The 20,000-nt window shown below is 41.6% G+C and overlaps 2 protein-coding genes and 1 long non-coding RNA gene across 5 annotated transcripts in view; 1 reads left to right on the top strand and 2 right to left on the bottom strand.

Moving 5' to 3' along the window:
• LOC127970567 (serum response factor-like) overlaps positions 1-16,922 on the bottom strand; it is a 25,088-nt gene extending 8,166 nt beyond the window's left edge. For all 3 annotated transcript variants that reach the window (XM_052573189.1, XM_052573188.1, XM_052573190.1), the window contains exons 1-4: positions 16,121-16,922; positions 12,625-12,891; positions 5,291-5,438; positions 228-344 (exon numbers count right to left, since the gene is read on the bottom strand). In XM_052573189.1, coding sequence (XP_052429149.1) covers positions 228-344; positions 5,291-5,438; positions 12,625-12,891; positions 16,121-16,591 — 1,003 coding nt within the window. In that variant the 5' untranslated portion in view covers positions 16,592-16,922. The remainder of the gene's footprint in view (positions 1-227; positions 345-5,290; positions 5,439-12,624; positions 12,892-16,120) is intronic.
• On the top strand, positions 236-5,358 carry LOC127970569 (uncharacterized). The gene is made up of 3 exons (XR_008156629.1): positions 236-375; positions 1,351-1,666; positions 5,221-5,358. It is a non-coding gene; the product is annotated as an uncharacterized LOC127970569 (long non-coding RNA).
• Positions 16,923-18,522: 1,600 nt separating the features above from the next.
• LOC127970683 (inactive tyrosine-protein kinase 7-like) overlaps positions 18,523-20,000 on the bottom strand; it is a 33,755-nt gene continuing 32,277 nt past the window's right edge. Inside the window, exon 20 of the mRNA XM_052573360.1 lies at positions 18,523-20,000. This exon is cut by the window's right edge and continues 288 nt beyond it. The gene's annotated coding sequence lies outside the window, so the exon portion shown is untranslated.

The raw sequence follows: 20,000 nt of genomic DNA, 5'->3' as shown, positions 1-20,000 counted from the left end.
TTTTCTGATCACATACAATGCATGTTTTAATGCACATTGTGAGATCTCCTGTGCATTTTGCATATCTGTGTTGTTTATGCAATAAAGCCAAATTTGCATGAAGATATGTGGCTGGAAGTGTGAGATCACACAAACCCCTGATATACTGTATGTGTGACTCCGAGGAGACGAGGTCTGATGGTGAACACTGAGCAGTGAGCACTAGTGAGGGCTGTGTGGAGACGCACCGGTCAGTGAGACGGTGGCCGGCAGACGAAACATGGCCTGCTGACCCTGTGGTGACCCCTGAGACACACCGCTCTGACCGAGAGGAATCGCAGGAGTCCCGGGAGCAAACGGAGAGCCTGGACACACACAGAAGCAGAGATGATGCAGGTATTACCCCTTTTCATTTGCAGTCAGACCACGATTTATTCAGACACTTCAACATTTCTCACATTATATCACAGTTTATTGGCTATAGTTTAGAAAATAGTAATAAAAAACAGAGTTAAACTGTGTCAGAACAAACTGATCTTGATGATGTCTGATAACTTTGATAATGAATTCTGTTGAATAGCTGTCAGCTGTTACATGATCAGGTCAAAGTTTCTGAATCACTTGTTTCACAGATTTAACTGTTAGTTCACTTTGTGAAGAATTGTAAGGTATAAATGTCACAGTTCACTTTATTCTGCTATCCTCACTTAGTAACACTAGTAACAAATATCTAAATGATATCTGCTGTCTGAATATGTTTTGGTTTGACTGTATGTGCAGTGTTCTAGTTTTAAAGAACTTAACACTTATTCATCAAGGATGTGTTAAATTGACCAAAGGTCACAGTAAAAACAGTTACAATGTTACAAAAGATTTCTATTTCAAATAAATGCTGTTCTTTTGATTGTTCTATTCATCCGTGAATCCTGAAAAATAAAATGCATCACAGTTTTCACAGAAATATCATGCAGCACAACTGTGTTAGAAATGTTTCTTGAGCAGTAAATCATCATATTATTCTGATTTCTGAAGATCATGTGACACTGAAGACTGGAGGAATGATGCTGAAAATACAGCGGAGCATCACAGAAATACATTACACTTTAACACAGATTCACACAGAACACAGATGATTTACATTAGAATAATATTTCACTGTTTTACTGTATTATTAATCAAATAAATACAGCTTCTGTGAGCGGGAGAGACATGCATTGTAAAAGTCCTGGAGTTGTATGTAGTATGATGGTTCTGGTTCTGTGTGTGTGTGTGTGTGTGTGTGTGTGTGTGTGTGTGTGTGTGTGTGACTCTGTGTGTGACTCTGTGTGTGTGTGTGTGTGTGTGTGTGTGTGTGTGTGTGTGCGTGCGCAGCTGTCAGGGTCATGCTGCAGGTTGTGTGGCAGCTGCAGTGCTGAGACTGAGACTGGAACAGCTGCACGACTCTGACGCAGGAAACACAGTCAAACAGCGAGTGGCAGCTCCACCACAGCAGCCAGAAATAACTAAAGTTCCGATCAGACGGATCCGGCTCACAGCTCACCTGCGCTCGCTCTCATCATCATGTGACTCCACGCCTCTCAACATTCAGCAGTCCTTACAGACAAGCTCCAGCGCTTCTGTAGATTCATGCTAACGATCCTCCTCCACAACCACAATCAAAGCCCCTAGAGATGAGGGACGTTATACTGTACGTATCACACACACACACACACTCTCTCTTTCACACTCCCACACACACACACACTCTCTCTTTCACACTCCCACACACACACGCTCTCTCTTTCACACTCCCACACACACACTCTCTCTCTTTCACACTCCCACACACACACACTCTCTCTTTCACACTCCCACACACACACACTCACTCTCTCTCTCACTACTAACCCCCCCCCCACACACACACTCTCGCACACACATGCACTCACTCTTTCTCACATTTCCACACACTCTCTCTTTCACACTCCCACACACACACACTCTCTCTTTCACACTCCCACACACACACTCTCTCTCTTTCACACTCCCACACACTCGCTCTCTTTCACACTCCCACACACACACTCTCTCTCTCACACACTTGCACTCACTCTCTCACACACTCCCACACACTCTCTCTTTCACACTCCCACCTACACACTCTCTTTCACACTCCCACACCCACACTCACTCTCTCTCTCACTACTAACCCCCCCCCACACACACACACTCTCTCTCTCTCACACTCCCCCACACTCTCTCTTTCACACTCCCACACACACACACTCTTTCACACTCCCACACACACACTCTCTCTTTCACACTCCCACACACACACTCACTCTCATTACTAACCCCCCTACACACACACTCTCTCTCACACACATGCACTCACTCTCTCACACTCCCACACACTCTCTCTTTCACACTCCCACACACACTCGCTCTCTTTCACACTCCCAAACACACACTCACTCTGTCTCACTACTAACCCCCCACACACTTTCTCTCTCACACACACATGCACTCACTCTCTCTCACACTCCCACACACTCTCTCTTTCACACTCCCACCTACACACTCTCTTTCACACTCCCACACCCACACTCACTCTCTCTCTCACTACTAACCCCCTCCACACACACACTCTCTCTCTCTCACACTCCCCCACACTCCCCCACTCTCTCTTTCACACTCCCACACACACACACTCTTTCACACTCCCACACACACACTCTCTCTTTCACACTCCCACACACACACTCACTCTCACTACTAACCCCCCCACACTCTCTCTCACACACATGCACTCACTCTCTCACACTCCCACACACTCTCTCTTTCACACTCCCACACACACTCGCTCTCTTTCACACTCCCACACACACACTCACTCTCTCTCTCTACTAACCCCCCACACACTCTCTCTCTCACACACACATGCACTCACTCTCGCTCACACTCCCACACACTCTCTCTTTCACACTCCCACCTACACACTCTCTTTCACACTCCCACACCCACACTCACTCTCTCTCTCACTACTAACCCCCCCCACACACACACACACTCTCTCTCTCTCACACTCCCCCACACTCTCTCTTTCACACTCCCACACACACACTCTCTCTTTCACACTCCCACACACACACTCACTCTCACTCACTACTAACCCCCCCACACACACACTCTCTCTCACACACATGCACTCACTCTCTCACACTCCCACACACTCTCTTTCACACTCCCACACACACTCGCTCTCTTTCACACTCCCAAACACACACTCACTCTCTCTCACTACTAACCCCCCCACACACTCTCTCTCTCACACACACATGCACTCACTCTCTCTCACACTCCCACACACTCTCTCTTTCACACTCCCACACACACACTCACTCTCTCTCACTACTAACCCCCCCACACACTCTCTCTCTCACACACACATGCACTCACTCTCTCTCACACTCCCACACACTCTATCTTTCACACTCCCACCTACACACTCTCTTTCACACTCCCACACCCACACTCACTCTCTCTCTCACTACTAACCCCCCCCACACACACACTCTCTCTCTCTCACACTCCCCCACACTCTCTCTTTCACACTCCCACACACACACTCTCTTTCACACTCCCACACACACACTCACTCTCTCACTACTAACCCCCCCACACACACACTCTCTCACACATGCACTCACTCTCTCACACTCCCACACACTCTCTCTTTCACACTCCCACACACACTCACTCTCTTTCACACTCCCAAACACACACTCACTCTCTCTCACTACTAACCCCCCCACACACTCTGTCTCTCACACACACATGCACTCACTCTCTCTCACACTCCCACACACTCTCTCTTTCACACTCCCACACCCACACTCACTCTCTCTCTCACTACTAACCCCCCCACACACACACACTCTCTCTCTCACACACATGCACTCACTCTCTCACACTCCCACACACTCTCTTTCACACTCCCACACTCACTCTCTCTCTTTCACACTCCCACACCCACACTCACTCTCTCTCTCACTACTAACCCCCCACACACACTCTCTCTTTCTCACACACACATGCACTCACTCTCTCACACTCCCACACACTCTTGCTCTCTTTCACACTCCCACACACACACTCACTCTCTCACTACTAACCCCCCCACACACACACACTCTCTCTCTCACACACACACACACACACATGCACTCACTCTCTCTCACACTCCGACACACTCTCTCTTTCACACTCCCACCTACACACTCTCTTTCACACTCCCACACTCACTCTCTCTCTCACTACTAACCCCCCCCCACACACACTCTCTCTCACACACATGCACTCACTCTCTCACACTCCCACACACTCTCTCTTTCACACTCCCACACTCACTCTCTCTTTCACACTCCCACACCCACACTCACTCTCTCTCTCACTACTAACCACCCCCACACACACTCTTTCTCTCACACACATGCACTCACTCTCTCACACTCCCACACACTCTCTCTTTCACACTCCCACACACACTCTCTCTCTCACACACACTTATTTTGTGTAGTTCGCTTCCTGCTATTTGTGCCATGAAGCTCTGCACTTCCAGTGCTGATCAGCTGCCCGTGTATTAGAAAGATTAGACCAGATTTAGAAATACTTCCACACAAATGACATAGTGAATGATTACAATGTAGTTTGTGCAAGCAGGCACACTTCCAGAATAATCGGCCGAAAAAAGAACAAAGACCTGCTGATTGCCGATCGCGTATTTTAAGCAAAAACTGGCCAGTTCCGAATTTATGGCCAGTCAACTGGTGCATCCCTAATATTACTTAGTATTGAGAAAGGGTGTGTGTGTGTGTTTGTGATTTAATTGAGATTATTCCACTCCGCTTTTACAAGTCAGCGGTAAAAAAGATTTTATATTGAATAATTGAAACTTCTTTTTTTTTTTTTATAAACACTCCCTGTTACAAAAACTTAATATGAACAAATGTTTACTTGTGAATGCACCACAAATCATAAAAATGTATAGACTGTCTTAGATTGTGTGTATGTGTAGTCAATTATTTATAATGTACTACAGTTAGATTACCGCTTTCAGTAAGTTACGTACAGGTTTAAAAATAGTTTCTTCCGTCTAGTGTTGTATGTTTTTTATTAATGTTTAATGAGACATGCCCACACATTCAGCAGAATGAAAAAGCTCCACTTGACTTGACTTATAAAATAGGAAACTCATCACAGGAATCCCAGGAGGGCAATCTGACATTGCTGTAAACAGCAGATGACCCCTGACCCCTGACCCCACACACACCTGACATGAAGGTGAATCCTGCAGGCAGCTGCATGACTCCGGTGCTCTTCGCTGTGTTCCCGGCGGCTGGCAGGTAGCTGGTGATGGGGAAGGATGGGCTGCTGGTGGAGCTGGGGATGCTGGTGCTGCCCGCTGGCTTCAGAGCGTCCTGTGAAGAAGACCATCATCATCATCACCATCATCACCACCATCATCATCACCACCATCATCACCACCATCATCATCATCATCATCATCACCATCATCACCACCATCATCATCAGTATCACCACCATCACCATCATCACCCTCACCACCATCATCATCATCACCATCATCATCACCCTCATCATCATTCCCCTCATCATCATCACCATCATCATCATCATCACCATCACCACCATCATCACCCTCACCACCATCATCATCATCACCATTATCATCCCCCTCATCATCACCACCATCATCATCACCACCATCATCATCATCATCACAATCACCACCATCATCACCACCACCATCATCATCATCATCACCATCATCACAATCACCACCATCATCAGCATCACCACCATCACCATCACCATCATAATCACTATCACCACCATCATCACCACCATCATCATCATCATCACCATCATCATCACCACCATCATCATCACCATCACCCTCATCACCATCATCATCATCATCACCATCACCACCATCATCACCCTCACCACCATCATCATCATCACCATTATCATCCCCCTCATCATCACCACCATCATCATCACCACCATCATCATCATAATCACTATCACCACCATCATCACCACCATCATCATCATCATCACCATCATCATCACCACCATCATCATCACCATCACCCTCATCACCATCATCATCATCATCATCACCATCATCACCCTCATCATCATCACCACCATCATCATCACCATCACCCTCATCATCATCATCATCATCATCATCATCACCATCACCATCACCATCACCAACATCACCATCATCTACTGCAGCAGAGCTAACAAACACAAACCCGCGCATTACCACAGAGACCTGACTCCAATCTGCTGGACGCAACTATACATGGGAGATATTAACAACATTTTTTTCTGCCACTATGTAAAACCATACACACCTAATTTTTATTTTTCATGCATTTAATAAATTAATAAGGATCCATGTGATAATGTTCAGTCAAATGTTGAAATAAACCCAAAAGCAGTGTTATTTTATAATTATTTAATAATAATAATAATAATAATAATTCCTTACATTTACATAGCGCTTTTTAGGCACTCAAAACGCTTTACATAGTCAGGGGGTATGTCCTTTGTACATTCTAATATAGAATTAATGCACTGAATTGAATTTTCAATTTAACTCAATTTTAATTGTAGTAATTTGTTATGTGATTCTGTCATTTTTACTAGTAAGTTTATTCATATTTAATTTATTTATAATTAGCATTCACTTATTTTTAGTTATTGTGATTTTAGGAACTTATTTTATTTGAGGTTGAAATATTTATTTTAGATTTACAGTTTTTTAAGTTTAAATTTAACGTTTTATTCTCAAATTTATATTTTATTAATTTCAATTAATGAAAAAGATTTGTAATGGTTTTAGTTCATATAACAATAACAAAACTGGATGACAAAATAAACCCTTTCAGGATGAGCCAAACAGTGCTAATTTATAGTATTATAGTTTTTATTAATATTTAAGACTTTTTTAAAAATATATATATTTTTAAGTCTTATACATTGACTTTTTTTGTAGTGCTTTAATTATTTTTTTATTTTATAATTGCTTTATTTCGTTTTAAAATATTTATAATTTGAAAGTTTTACAGTAGAAGAAAATTGTTAAAAAAATTATTTAAATTTTATAGTAGTTTTCGTTCATATAAAAATAACAGCCTGCTGGAGTGTATTTTCTCATAATGAGAAGCTGACTGAACATTATTCTTCACATTTATAGACTGCAGTTCTACATCTTCAGAACTAGATTTACAGTAAATCCTGCAGTTCAAATAAAGTTCAGTGCGCTCATCTTTTATTGTGACTGTTACCATGACAACTGCTCTCAAAGGCAACAGAGCCTCCACAAGTACTGTACACACACACACACACACACACACTCATATTACAGATATAATCTGCTTTTCTCGGGTAGTGCTGTATTTCTGTTTTCATCTCACTACAGTGTCAGTGAACTAGATATTACACTACGTTCACTATGTGTGTGTGTGTGTGTGTGTAGGTTATTAGGGCTCTCGAGTAGGAAATGCGACACACACACACACACCTCTTCTGCAGTATGTCGAGTGGATCTTTCACTCTGAAACTTCACCCAAGTGTGTGGTCCTGAGGAGCGAGCTGATGGATGAAATCATTTTCTAATGTAAAACATCTGTTTTCTGTGTGAATCTGTGTTAAAGTGTAATATATTTCTGTGATGCTCCGCTGTATTTTCAGCATCATTCCTCCAGTCTTCAGTGTCACATGATCTTCAGAAATCAGAATAATATGATGATTTACTGCTCAAGAAACATTTCTAACACAGTTGTGCTGCTCAATATTTCTGTGGAAACTGCGATGCATTTTATTTTTCAGCATTCACAGATGAATAGAAAAGAACAGAATAGAATCTATTTGAAACAGCATTTATTTTGAATAGAAATCTTTTGTAACATTATAAATGTTTTTTTTTCCTGTTGCTTTTGATCAATTCAATGCACTTGTTACTTTCTTTAAAAAACAATTTAACAATTGAACTGGTTCAGAGGCAAAACCAGAGTAAGAAAAATGCTCCCAAACCACAGTCCCAGACGGATGAACAGGTGAAGTGTTGTGTGAATGACTCCAGAGGTTTATGTGTGACTGATTGAGCAGGTCAGAGGTACAGCGGACAGCGATCAATGTCTACTGTATTAAAGCAATGCTGAAGTACATCCAATTCATTGTAATTATTTTATTTTCTCGGACCTTCATCAGTCATTACTGACACTCACAGCACCGTCAAGCTCTTCTGTGTTATTCATCTGCACATATATCTGTACAGTACAGCATTATTCATGTATTCAGTGCTTCTGTTCCTCACAGCAGTATAATGAGCCGTGGGCTTTTATTTCTGAAAATGCACTGGTTATTGTCTTCTTCAGTTATGTGCAGATAATTAAAAACGGTGTCCTCGTTACAGCCATTATTCTCAGTCTATGCAACCTTGAGCTTCTCAAACAATTACACAAGCACAGCATGAACATGAAATCATTCATTCTGAGTTTCAGAGTCTAGTAACACAAATAGGGCTGCTCCATTAATCACATGTGATTGTCATATGTGTCTCGTCAGTAAAGCTGGTTCTGTGATTAGCGGTAAATATCCATCACCTGCTTTCAAATGGAGCCGCACTTACTACGCAGAGTCGTAGTTCACTGACAAGCTACGCAAATATTACGATCATAATCGCAGATGAATCGCATGCGGTAATGAACACAATATTGCGTCTCTTGAAGCGTCTTGGAGACACAGTTCTTCTGGATTGAGTCTGTCTCAGTGTGTGTGTGTGTGTGTGTGTGTGTGTGTGTGTGTGTGTGTGTGTGTGTGCACCGTGCTCTCGCACTAATCTCTGTCTCTCTCTCAGCCGTGTGGAATTCACAGCTCCTAAAAAAGGCAAGGCAGCCCAAGTTAGAGAGGCACAGCCAATCACAGCAGCTCAGTCCTCCCGCCGCTGACACATCGCTTAACACACGCCCCCAGCACACGCCGCTCAACACGTTTCAGGAGCAGAAGAGTGTGCAGATAAACTCAGAAACACAACACATTCACACTGACGTCACATGCTTTCTCTGAAGAGCCTCACACTGCACATGTTAGAATCTCACGCATTCCCTGGGAATCGAACCTATGTCCTTGGTGCAAGCGGCTTGAATAAAACCACAGCATGTGAGAGAACGGACAACACCTGTCCAGGTAACAGTGCGGCTCTGATAGGAAATAAACACACTGCTCACTGTTAAATCTTACTGTATCGACGGGAGTTCATTTCTAATCTGAAGTGATTCACCAGTCAACAAACAAACTGCGATTTCAATATGGTTATTTTAATAATAATTATTATTAATATTTATTCAAATTTAAATACAATCTTGTATTTTTATTTGTATCTAATAATACTAATAAAATATTCTGCTGTAGTAATAAAAAGGACATATAGAATGGAGATCATTTGCACTAATAAAACAATCGTATTATGTTCATTTCTATTCCCCACATTAAACTTTAGCCTTAAACACTGTAATAACCATGAGGGGGTCCCTGGAAGGTCCTGTCCCCTGTAAGGGGTCCCTAAAAGCCTGAAGACCCCTGTCATGAAGCACTACCAGCTCTGTTCAGCTCATTCTCCACTTTTATAAGGATCTTATTATCACACTAAATAAAACCTGGAGAAAGCGCAGATTGGGAAGATGTTTTGTGGCTGTCACAGTGATGAATGAGTCGAGAGATCACGTTTAGAGATGTTCTTCAGCGTAGGCAGACTCATTCGACTTTATTCTGTGTGTAATCACACACACACACACAGGCTGGTTGATTATGTGTGTGTCTGTGTGAGATGTGGCTGTGTTTCAGGAGACGGATGGAGGTCTGGTATGGTAACGCTGGAATGCACTGCCAACGCCAAGCTAAAGCGACTCTTTCTGACAAACATCAGCGAGAGAGAAACAGCTGTGGGGTCAGGCCGTGTTTAAGAGTGATGAAGGACTCTAATGAGCAAACACACCACGAGCGATGCCACCGCAGGACACTTACAGTGTGCAGAGAGAAATGATGCTCTGATAGAGTTAAAACAAGTTAACAAGTTAAAAATGTTTAATCTGTAGCTCATTCCTCTGTAAAATAATGAGTGTTTCCAGACAGGTTTCCCTCATCTCCTATTGCTCAGTAAACAAAGTCCTGCCCCAAAACCCAGACATTACCCTCTTCTGGAGATAAAAATCCTGTTTATTAACATGCATCTCACTTCATAGATCTAATAATCCTGAAAACAGAAAGTGTGTTTAACTCGAGAGTCTCATCGATTCATTTAACTTTTAACAAAATAACAATCACTGAAAACGAACTTAGGTTAAATTAAAGTAAGCACATTTGGATTCAATTTGGACTAGATAAGGCTTTTTAGAAGTCACTTTTGCAATTAATGTCTTACTGTACACCTCTGAATTAAAATTACACATTTGAGGCTAATCAGATTATAATAGTTGTGTATAATAATTAATAAGACCACCACAGCAGTATAACATTAGCTTCATTGCAAATTCATTTCCAAACAAATATTTCTGCCTTTTTCCGTACCATATCTAAACATAGGCTACTTAAAATCACAGATGATATAAAGTCTTGCTTTCTGAAAAAAAAAGTGAGTTTATGCTTAAAACAATATAATAATTTGCTAAATATTTGCAAATTGACTCATAAAAAAGCAAGCTTTTCCTTTTAATAAACTTGTTTTTCTGACTGCACTGATTTTTCTTGCTTTGAGCATTTAGAAATGTTTTACTTTCTTCAGAAAACAAGACTTAATACCAAGTAAATACGGCTCCAGTTCTTTCAAGGATTCACAGTTTAAAAACAGTTTTTTTTTTAGATATTCATTCTAGAAAGCAAGTAAAATGCTAAGTGAGAAACTGATGTTTTGTAGTGAGTGTCCTGGGATCAGGCCGGGTGAGCAGACGGCTGATGGGGAATGTGAGGATCTGGGGCCCGCAGAGCGCAGGGAAACACTCCTTATAAGGTCATGGAGGAAGAATCCTGCTCTTATCAATGAGAGGAACGTGTGTGTGCTCCACTGAGCCTGAAGATCATCCACACACGACTGCTGCAGCTGATGTGTGCCGTTTCGGTTAAATAATGAGTGTTTCCAAACAGGTTTCCTCAACACTTCCACTGATCAAGAAACCGTCCTGCCTCAATCTCTTTAAAATCCTGTTTTTAATATGTATATTTGCCTTATTTTCTAGTTAAAATATCAGTATCCCTGCAGCACAGAAGCAGTCATCAGAATCACAGACGTATATTTGTAGAAATACATTGTATGGGTCACAATTTAGTACGTTTTCTACCGTAAATATATTTTTGATTAGTAATATGCATTGCTAAGAACTTCATCTGAACAACTTTAAAGATGATTTTCTCAATATTTCGATATTTGCTCCCTCAGATTCCAGAGTTGTATCTCAGACAGATATTGTCCTCCGAACAAACCACACATCACTGGAGAGATGATTTATTTTTATATGCTGTGCAATGTTAAGCAGTTTGTTTAATATGGTTAAATGATTTGCATATTTTATTTTACTAAAAATAGGTTAAATTAGACTAAATAAAGCAGTGAATGTCTTACTGTACACTCTTAATTGAAAATGGTTACAAACATTATCACCAATCATATTATAATAATTATATGTAATGACAGTCCTATATATATATATATATATATATATATATATATATATATATATATATATATATATATATATATCAGTGTTATTTTAGCATAGATGAAACATGACAGTGGTTTTTATTAATAGTTTTTTATCTTCCCTTATTCTTTTTTCATGTTTTTATATTTTCTGATTTAATTTTCCTTTTTGGTACTTTTATAATATTTTTGCATTTGTCATTAGTTTATATGTCTATATACTGTAGTTTTGTCTATATGTCTACTATGTCTATATAGTTTTTTTATATTTTTATTACTTGGGAACTAGCTGAAGTAAAATAAGTTTAACATTTTGTAATATTTGCTTTCATCTCAGTTAACATTTGTTACAAGTACCAAAAAATGTTTTGGACTGTTCAAGTTTTCTTTTCAGTGAACTATAATAACCCTTCATACTGAATAAACCCTCATAACTGCTCATAATTACAAACACTACGAACACTTCAAAGCAGCATGAGATCGATCAATCTGGAGTGAATCTGAACAAACACAGAGATCAATACTTCATCCAGACCCAAAGCAACAGTTCTGTTTCTGTGCTGGACTGGAGACACGCTCTGGAGCTCTGAAGCACAAACACATTCACACCTGCTTCATTTCTGAGCGGATCACATCTCCTGAAGGTCCTAACCAGTGCAGAACCATCTATACTCACTATCTGCACGAGAACGAGTCGGAGTGAAGATGTGAATCACTCTGGTAAACACGGTAAAGACGCAGACGCACGTCAGATCAGAAGAACACACATCAAATACTTCAGTGCTTTAATATGACAACAATATCTCTTCAGTGTGTAGATCTTGGACTAACTCGAGAGCCTTTGTGATCTACAGACTCATCAAACTCACCTTGGCTTCTCCCAGACTCTCGGACTCAGACACCTGGTAGGTGAGGTCCGTCTCCTCGAAGCCCGTGGCGCTCATGCGCTGGTCCGTGGACGGGTCGGAGCGCGGAGGAGAGTCGGGAGAGTTCAGGCAGGTTTGGATCAGAGCTTTGCCCGTCTCGCTGGTGATCATGGGCTGCAGCTTCCGAGTGGCGAAGGTGTAGACGTGCCCCGTCTCGCTGGCCACCAGCAGCAGAACCTGAGTCCCTGTGAGCGTGGAGAGCTCGTACGCCTTCACACACACACACACACACACAGCCAGACTTCACCATCACACATCAGGAGGAGTGTGTGTCTTCATCAGGTTTGTAGAAATGTAGCACTGCATCAGTGTCTCATCAATGGATGCTCTGCAGTGAATGGGTGCCGTCAGAATGAGAGTCTGATAAAAACATCCCAATAATCCACAGCACTCCAGTCCATCAGTGAACATCTGGAGAAGACAAAAGATGAAACAAATCCAGCATTAAGATGATTTTAACTCAAACACATAGAGTCTATAATCCAGAATAACACTTCCTCCAGTGAAAAAGTGTTCTGGTCTGAATCAGGAGAGAAATCTGCACAGATCAAGCAGCGTTTAAACCGATCTAAACTAATCTGTGAGAGACAACAGCAGATGCACTTTTTCACTGGAGGAAGTGTTATTCTGGATTATAGACTCTATGTGTTTGAGTTAAAATCATCTTAATGCTGGATGTGTTTCAGGTTTTGTCTTCTCCAGATTGTTTCAAAGCAGCTTCACACAAATAAAGAGGAAAATAACTGTTAAAGTTGCAAAGTCCCAGAAACGATCTCTGCATTGAGCCTGAGATGAACTGAACTGAACATATTTGATCCGTTAGCTGGTTTGGTTTAGACTATGAGAGTAAAGCGAGAGGAGCTCGGATCTGCTGAAGGACTGTGAAACACTGCTGGATCAGGAATGAAATGATCTCCATCATGATAATTATGGTGAAGGTGTTTGCTCTTGAGGTGTGTGTCTGGTATTTTGAATGCAGTGCTTTGTTTTGCATTTTAAGTGTGCAATTCTGGTGTTTTTGGGGGGCAAAAAAATGAAGGAAAGTTTTGAAAAACTAATTTACTATTTCTTATTTCTATCTCTTTCTAACTACTGTTAGAAACACAAAATCAGTTGTGTTACAAATTTGAGGTTGATATCAAAAAAAAAAAAAGAAGAGCTTTCAAGTAACATTTTATTTGGGCGCAGTACCGAATGTGTCCACTAGATGACATTTGTTTCCTGTTAATTTAAGATATAAAGTCATGTTTTCTAAACATTTAAAAAGTTTATACTTTATAACAAAAATAACTCAGAAAAATAATCTTGATCCCAAAAGATTTAAAGGAACCGTGAATGCTTTAAGAATAAACACACACAGATTAACTTTTTGTGCTGGAAAACAAGACGAAAATGATCAGTTCACTAATAACAATTATGTAATTTGTAGAAGTAAATACTACAGAAAAAGTGATTTCTACATTAAAGAATTAGTTAACAGTACACATAGCAAGGTTTATATATATATATATATATATAATAAATAAGAAAAAGAGATATAATAGAAAAAGACCAGAGTCCTTTATGCTGTTGTTAACTCTATAATAAATGATAAGAAAAGAGACAGACTACAAACCAGATTAGAAAAGCTAGTGTTAGTTTTTTTAAAGAAAACAAGCAGTTAGTAAATGAGTGCAAGTCTAAAAGGGTTTTATTTTATTTGATTAAGAAGAGAATAAGAACCGAGTTCTAGCGTTAGAGGGTTAAAGAAAGAGTTTGTACTGTAAGAGAACCACACACTTTTCACTGCTATATTGTTGGAGTAAGGTTTATAAACCGTGACTGTGTGAAACTGACTTGAGTATTGCAGGGTTAACATTATAATAATAATTACCATAAGTAAGCAGAAATTACTCATCAAACTCCAACCGGTCATGTTAAACTGATTTATCTCCTTTGCTTATTTTACACAACTTAGTTAAGTAGATTTGACTTAATTCCACACTTAAATTTGACTTGATTTTCAGTGTAAGAAACCCATTTGTGCAGAGCACAGGATCCATCACATCACTGAACTGTGCTCATGCGTCCTGTAGCGAGTGTGAGATCTGCTCCAGACTGCGTTTGCTCAGCTGTGGAGGACGACAGCTGAAGAACTACTGCAGGTCGTGAGGAAACACATCTGTCTGAGGTTTACGACTCACGCTTCACACACTCACTGTTCCCAAAACCAGCCTTTAACCAGGACTCCACTGATCCACTTCATCTTACAGAAACCAGTCACCAGACACCAGTCAAAGATCGGTCTTCTCCAGATGTTCACTGATGGACTGGAGTGCTGTGGATTATTGAGATGTTTTTATCAGACTCTCATTCTGACGGCACCCATTCACTGCAGAGCATCCACTGATGAGACACTGATGCAGTGCTACATTTCTACAAACCTGATGAAGAAACAAACTCATCCTGATCTCAGATGGACAGAGAAAGAGAAAAACATTTACATCTGATGATTTTCTTCTTGTGGAACTCAGAAAGGAGATATCCAAATTGCAAGTTTGGAACGGCATATAAGCGGAGTAAATAATCAGAGAATGTGTGTTGAACTCTCGCTAAAATGTGTGTTTCCGAGCATCTTCTCAGCTGTGACTGCACACACAGCACTTCTCTTCAGTTCTCTGAGAGTCTGTGCCGCTCCAGAGCTGCGTGTCTGTAATAGAGAGCGTCAGTTGCTCGTTCTATTTAAAGCTCACAGTCCGTCGCATCTGTTGTGAGTGACTTCAGATCACCTACCGAAGCACGGGACACGAGACACCACACAGAGAGAGACTTCACGAGCCCGAGAACAAGACCCACACAGACCCACAGCTCCAGATCCTCCGGAGACAGAGACACAGACCAGCGCGGAGCAGCTCAGAGTCAGGAGAACGAGACACGTTCAGGAGCCAAACAAGGGCCTGGGGCCAACCTGGGCCCATGATGACCTTTGATTTGGCCCACCATCCCATAACAATAATCAAGTAAAAAAAAAAATCCCATTTAAGCAAAAGCTTTGTTCATTTCTTTAATTTTTGCGTTATTTTTACATTGAAATAAAAAATAAAATAAAAAACAAGTCAAGTTTAATTTATCATATACTATTTAATTTATAATTATCTCTTTAAATTGTATACATTTTAATATAACAACTGAATATAATGCAACATTTAATTTAGTACACCGCCTTCGATCAAGTGATTTCTGGCTCTGCACTCAGTCTCTGTGACCTTCCTATCTGCTGCAGAGAAGCTTATGTGTTTTACTTCTTGATGCACTTTGTATTTAATCTTTCTGTAACTACTTATCCTGTTCAGTTACGCAGTTCTCTAGCAGGACTCGAACCTACAAACTTTCAGTAACCAGCCATGACCTTTAACACCACTTTTGTGTGATCTGCCTGTTCTTCATGAGAGTTTCTCACCTTCTTCATGATGCCGGTCTTCCTTTTGCTGAAGGTCGTGTACCGTCGCAGTTTGTTGTCTATAAACTCCATCTTTATCTTCACTCTGCCGCGGGTCTTTTTGCCCGGTTTCGCTCCAGACGCTCCAGACGCGAGCGCCGCGGAGGGCAAGCCGGCCTCGGGTCCCACCATCGCGGCTTCCATCTCCGCTCTCTCCCGCTTAACGCCGCTTCCCCTCCGGTTGTCCCCGACTGACCCCATGAGCTCGTCCTCATCGCCGGAGTCAGAGTCGGCGTCGGAGCCGCTGCACACGTGCGGGGGTCCCTCTTTATCCGGCTCGAACCTCCCTGGGATCCCAAGTCCCATCGGCCCCAGCCCCCGAGCGAACCCCGCGCGCACCCCGGCGCCCATCACCACCGCGCCGTGGCCTGCGCTCTTCCCCGCCGCTGATCCGCTTCCACTCAGAGCCGCGGAGCTCTGGCTGGATAACATCCTAGACACCGGAGAGAACGATCAGTGTGACGGCAGCGGAGCGCTGGAGCGACAGTCTGTGAGAGAACGAGTTCCGAAGCGGCGCTCATACACCAGCAGAGTTCGCGAGAAACTTTGAGAAGTGATGCTGAACCTGAGCGTCTCCAGCCGGCTTCACCTCCCCCTGGAGCTCCGCGAGAGAAGCGCTTTCTCTAAAAGGAAAACCGCACGAGCGCTTCCGCGATCCTTCCGCCGCGTCACCTAGTGCGCCGAGAACGTGTCAAATCAGCGCTCTTCTCTGTCAACGCGTTGCGAACGCCTCAACTCCGCGTCCCGCTGCTGACAGCTGTCAATCATCGCGTTGATGTGACGCTTCGCAACGCCAGCGCGGAGGGATCTATACACGGCCGATCTACTTTCCTCCATATAAAGAGATAGGCTGTTTCCTTTTTTGGAGTTCTCGCTCCTTATATGGCGAGTCACAGTCGCGTCCAGCGATTGGCTCGCGCGGGGACGGCCTGCAGCGCGGTTGGATAAAGCGACTTCTCATTTGCATAAATACCAAAACGGTTGCGCTCACTTCACACGTTTTACTAGAGGGAGGAGCTTCGCGTATTAATAGATGCGGGGTATTAATAACAACAATAGTAAGGTTATTAACGTGATTTATGCAAGTGGGCTAAGGACTATGAAATATACATGATTAAAACTGCATTATTAAACTTTCATAATACTATTCGTTAGTATTAATATAAATATGAAGAAACCCCACATACTCACAGAAACAAACAAAACAATCATTCCATTCCACTGCAACAAGCTTTTATGTAACACTGGCACTACAGCACAAGTCTAGTTCCCATAGAAACTGTTATAAAAGCCCCAGACTCAGATGGACAAGAGCTGAACATTTCATTAAAATCCTTGAATCAAACGCTTCTGATCCACGTATTCTTCATCTGCAGGAATGTTCTAGGACAGAATCAAGAGTGTTTTGTGTTCAGTCATGACACACATCAGAACTGTTTTTTCAGAGGCCACAGATCTCTGAACTGAAGTCCTCCTTAAACCCCGGAGAAGCTGTGGAAGATGTTTAGGTTGGACACAAATCAACATGAACCTAACATTTGTATGTAACCAAGTGTCAGAACAACAAATACTTATGAAAATAGGAGGCAAGCATGAAGATAAAAGCATTTGAGAGACATCATAATCTGTATGAAGAGCATCATGAGTGACACAGATGCACTCCAGCTCCTCTCTGATGACAGACACACACACACACACACACACACACACACACACACAGCAGGGAAAAGTGTCCAACAGAAGGAGGTCATCTATGGTGCATCTGATGGGCAGTGTGAAGCTTTTCGGTGTAAAGAACAGAGAAGGGACAAGCATTCACACGCGGACCAACTACACCAAAACATCTCAACATTTGTCAAGTAATGCAAGTCATCTGAACTCTGTCCTCTACTGAAAAGTCTTTGTTGGAATGGTTGGGGTTTTGTCTCACACACACACACACACACACACACACACACACACACACACACACACACACACACACACACACACACACAGCACCATCTGCTGGCCTTTACACACAGAGATCTGAACACACACTCATTCTGACACACTCCTCCTGATCTCAGATGAACTGAGGATGAACACATTTACATTTCTGACTGAACTATTCCCTCAAAGTAATGATGCTTGTATCCTTTGATCAGAGGAAAACACAAAGTGTTAATGCTTTTGTGAGATTTACCATCGTATTCTATGATTATCATTGAATTAACATGAAAATACAATGGCTCGTGAATATTATCATCATTTAATACTAAAGTTTTAAAATTTAGTTTTTTCAAGGGTCAATTGACCAATCCCACAAGGAGAAACCGAAATCTTCTTCAAACTCTTGATGTTACGGAGCACAGACGCAGCGAGGCTGTTAAAAACATGTTTAATGAGAGCAGCATTACATCTGATTACTGTGACCTTTATAAAGAAGAATATAAAATATGAGAACCTGCCTTAAAATAACCATGAACAGACAGTGATGATGACAAGAGATTAAAAACAAATAACAATAATAATAATAAAAATACATATGATAAGGTCATATAAAAGCCATTCTTTTAACCGCATTACAAAAGATACTGTAAAAAAAACCCCGCAAATAAGTCCTTCATGTTGTAGGCACTTTCAGCTGTAAAAGTGGAGGTTGACCTGTTCCTGGTGTCTGTTCACCTGATGATGTTTGTGCTGCAGGAGTCTGAATTACACCAACACTGGCCACATTAAACCCAGAGAGACACCACCTTCATCATAAACTCACACAGTCCTCACACCACATCATGCATCACGCTTCTCAACCTCCACGACTCCATGCACACGTTTGATTTTGATTATGGACACTCCTGGTTTCTGTGCATTGAATTTCCCCATTCCAGAAGTTTTAGGAGCTGAATGTTCCTCAGGGTCCCTCCAGTTTTAAAATGATTTATGTCACTTTTTCAGTCTGTGATTGACTGGATCAGGATTAAGTTTTCATTCATTTTCATGGCTTCTCCAGCTCTAGAGATCACGCTTTTAAATATCGGGATGCCTCATATATTCAGATTTTCCTTTCTGGTTCATAAAAAAAAAAAAAAAAAAAAAAAAAAAAAGATTAAAGCTGTAAACTTAAATAAAAAAAAGCTTGATTTTCAGGTGTTTTAATGCATGTTTTTTTTTTTTTTTTTTTTTTTGAGAACCCATACTGGACCTGGTTGAGAACCGCTGATCAAATCACAACACACCAACACGACACCTTAAGTTTGAAGTGTAATCTGCATATCATCCAAGTTTGTCAGGTGTGCTTGAGGAAAACTATCCAGAAGGATTTTACAGAGATGGACAGTGAACTGCGTATTAAAATAACAGGTAATTAATCATGGCTTAGAAATGTTTGCAATCCAATGCGTTGCATATTTATTTACTACAATAACACAGTCACCTGTGTGCACCTCTGAGAAACAAAGATCATGTTATTATTGACATAAATCTCCCTGTCATCACACACACACACACACACACACACACACAGGTTAATTAGTGAGTTTGTTATCATATTACAGGTTTGTACGTCTATCTCTAACTTCATCATTAATCTCTGTTTCCCACAAACAAGAGACTAAACTCCACTAATGATGCGTTCCGTGACATCATCCTGTGAAAACACACACACACACACACACACACACACACACACACTCGACTGTAGGCACTGCTGTTTTCTGAGAGCCGCAGGCGTGATGTGATTCCAGCATCATGTGTGTGCAGTACCTCGTCCTGCATCTGTAACCTGATGGATCTGTGATTGTCCTGCGCTGCTGAGGTCAAAGGTCATCCCCGGAGTCCCTGAGGCTTCAACGAGAGGAAG

Source organism: Carassius gibelio, chromosome B13 (genome assembly GCF_023724105.1).
Source record: "Carassius gibelio isolate Cgi1373 ecotype wild population from Czech Republic chromosome B13, carGib1.2-hapl.c, whole genome shotgun sequence".
Taxonomy (NCBI): domain Eukaryota; kingdom Metazoa; phylum Chordata; class Actinopteri; order Cypriniformes; family Cyprinidae; genus Carassius; species Carassius gibelio.
This window is presented reverse-complemented; position numbering and strand designations above follow the sequence as displayed.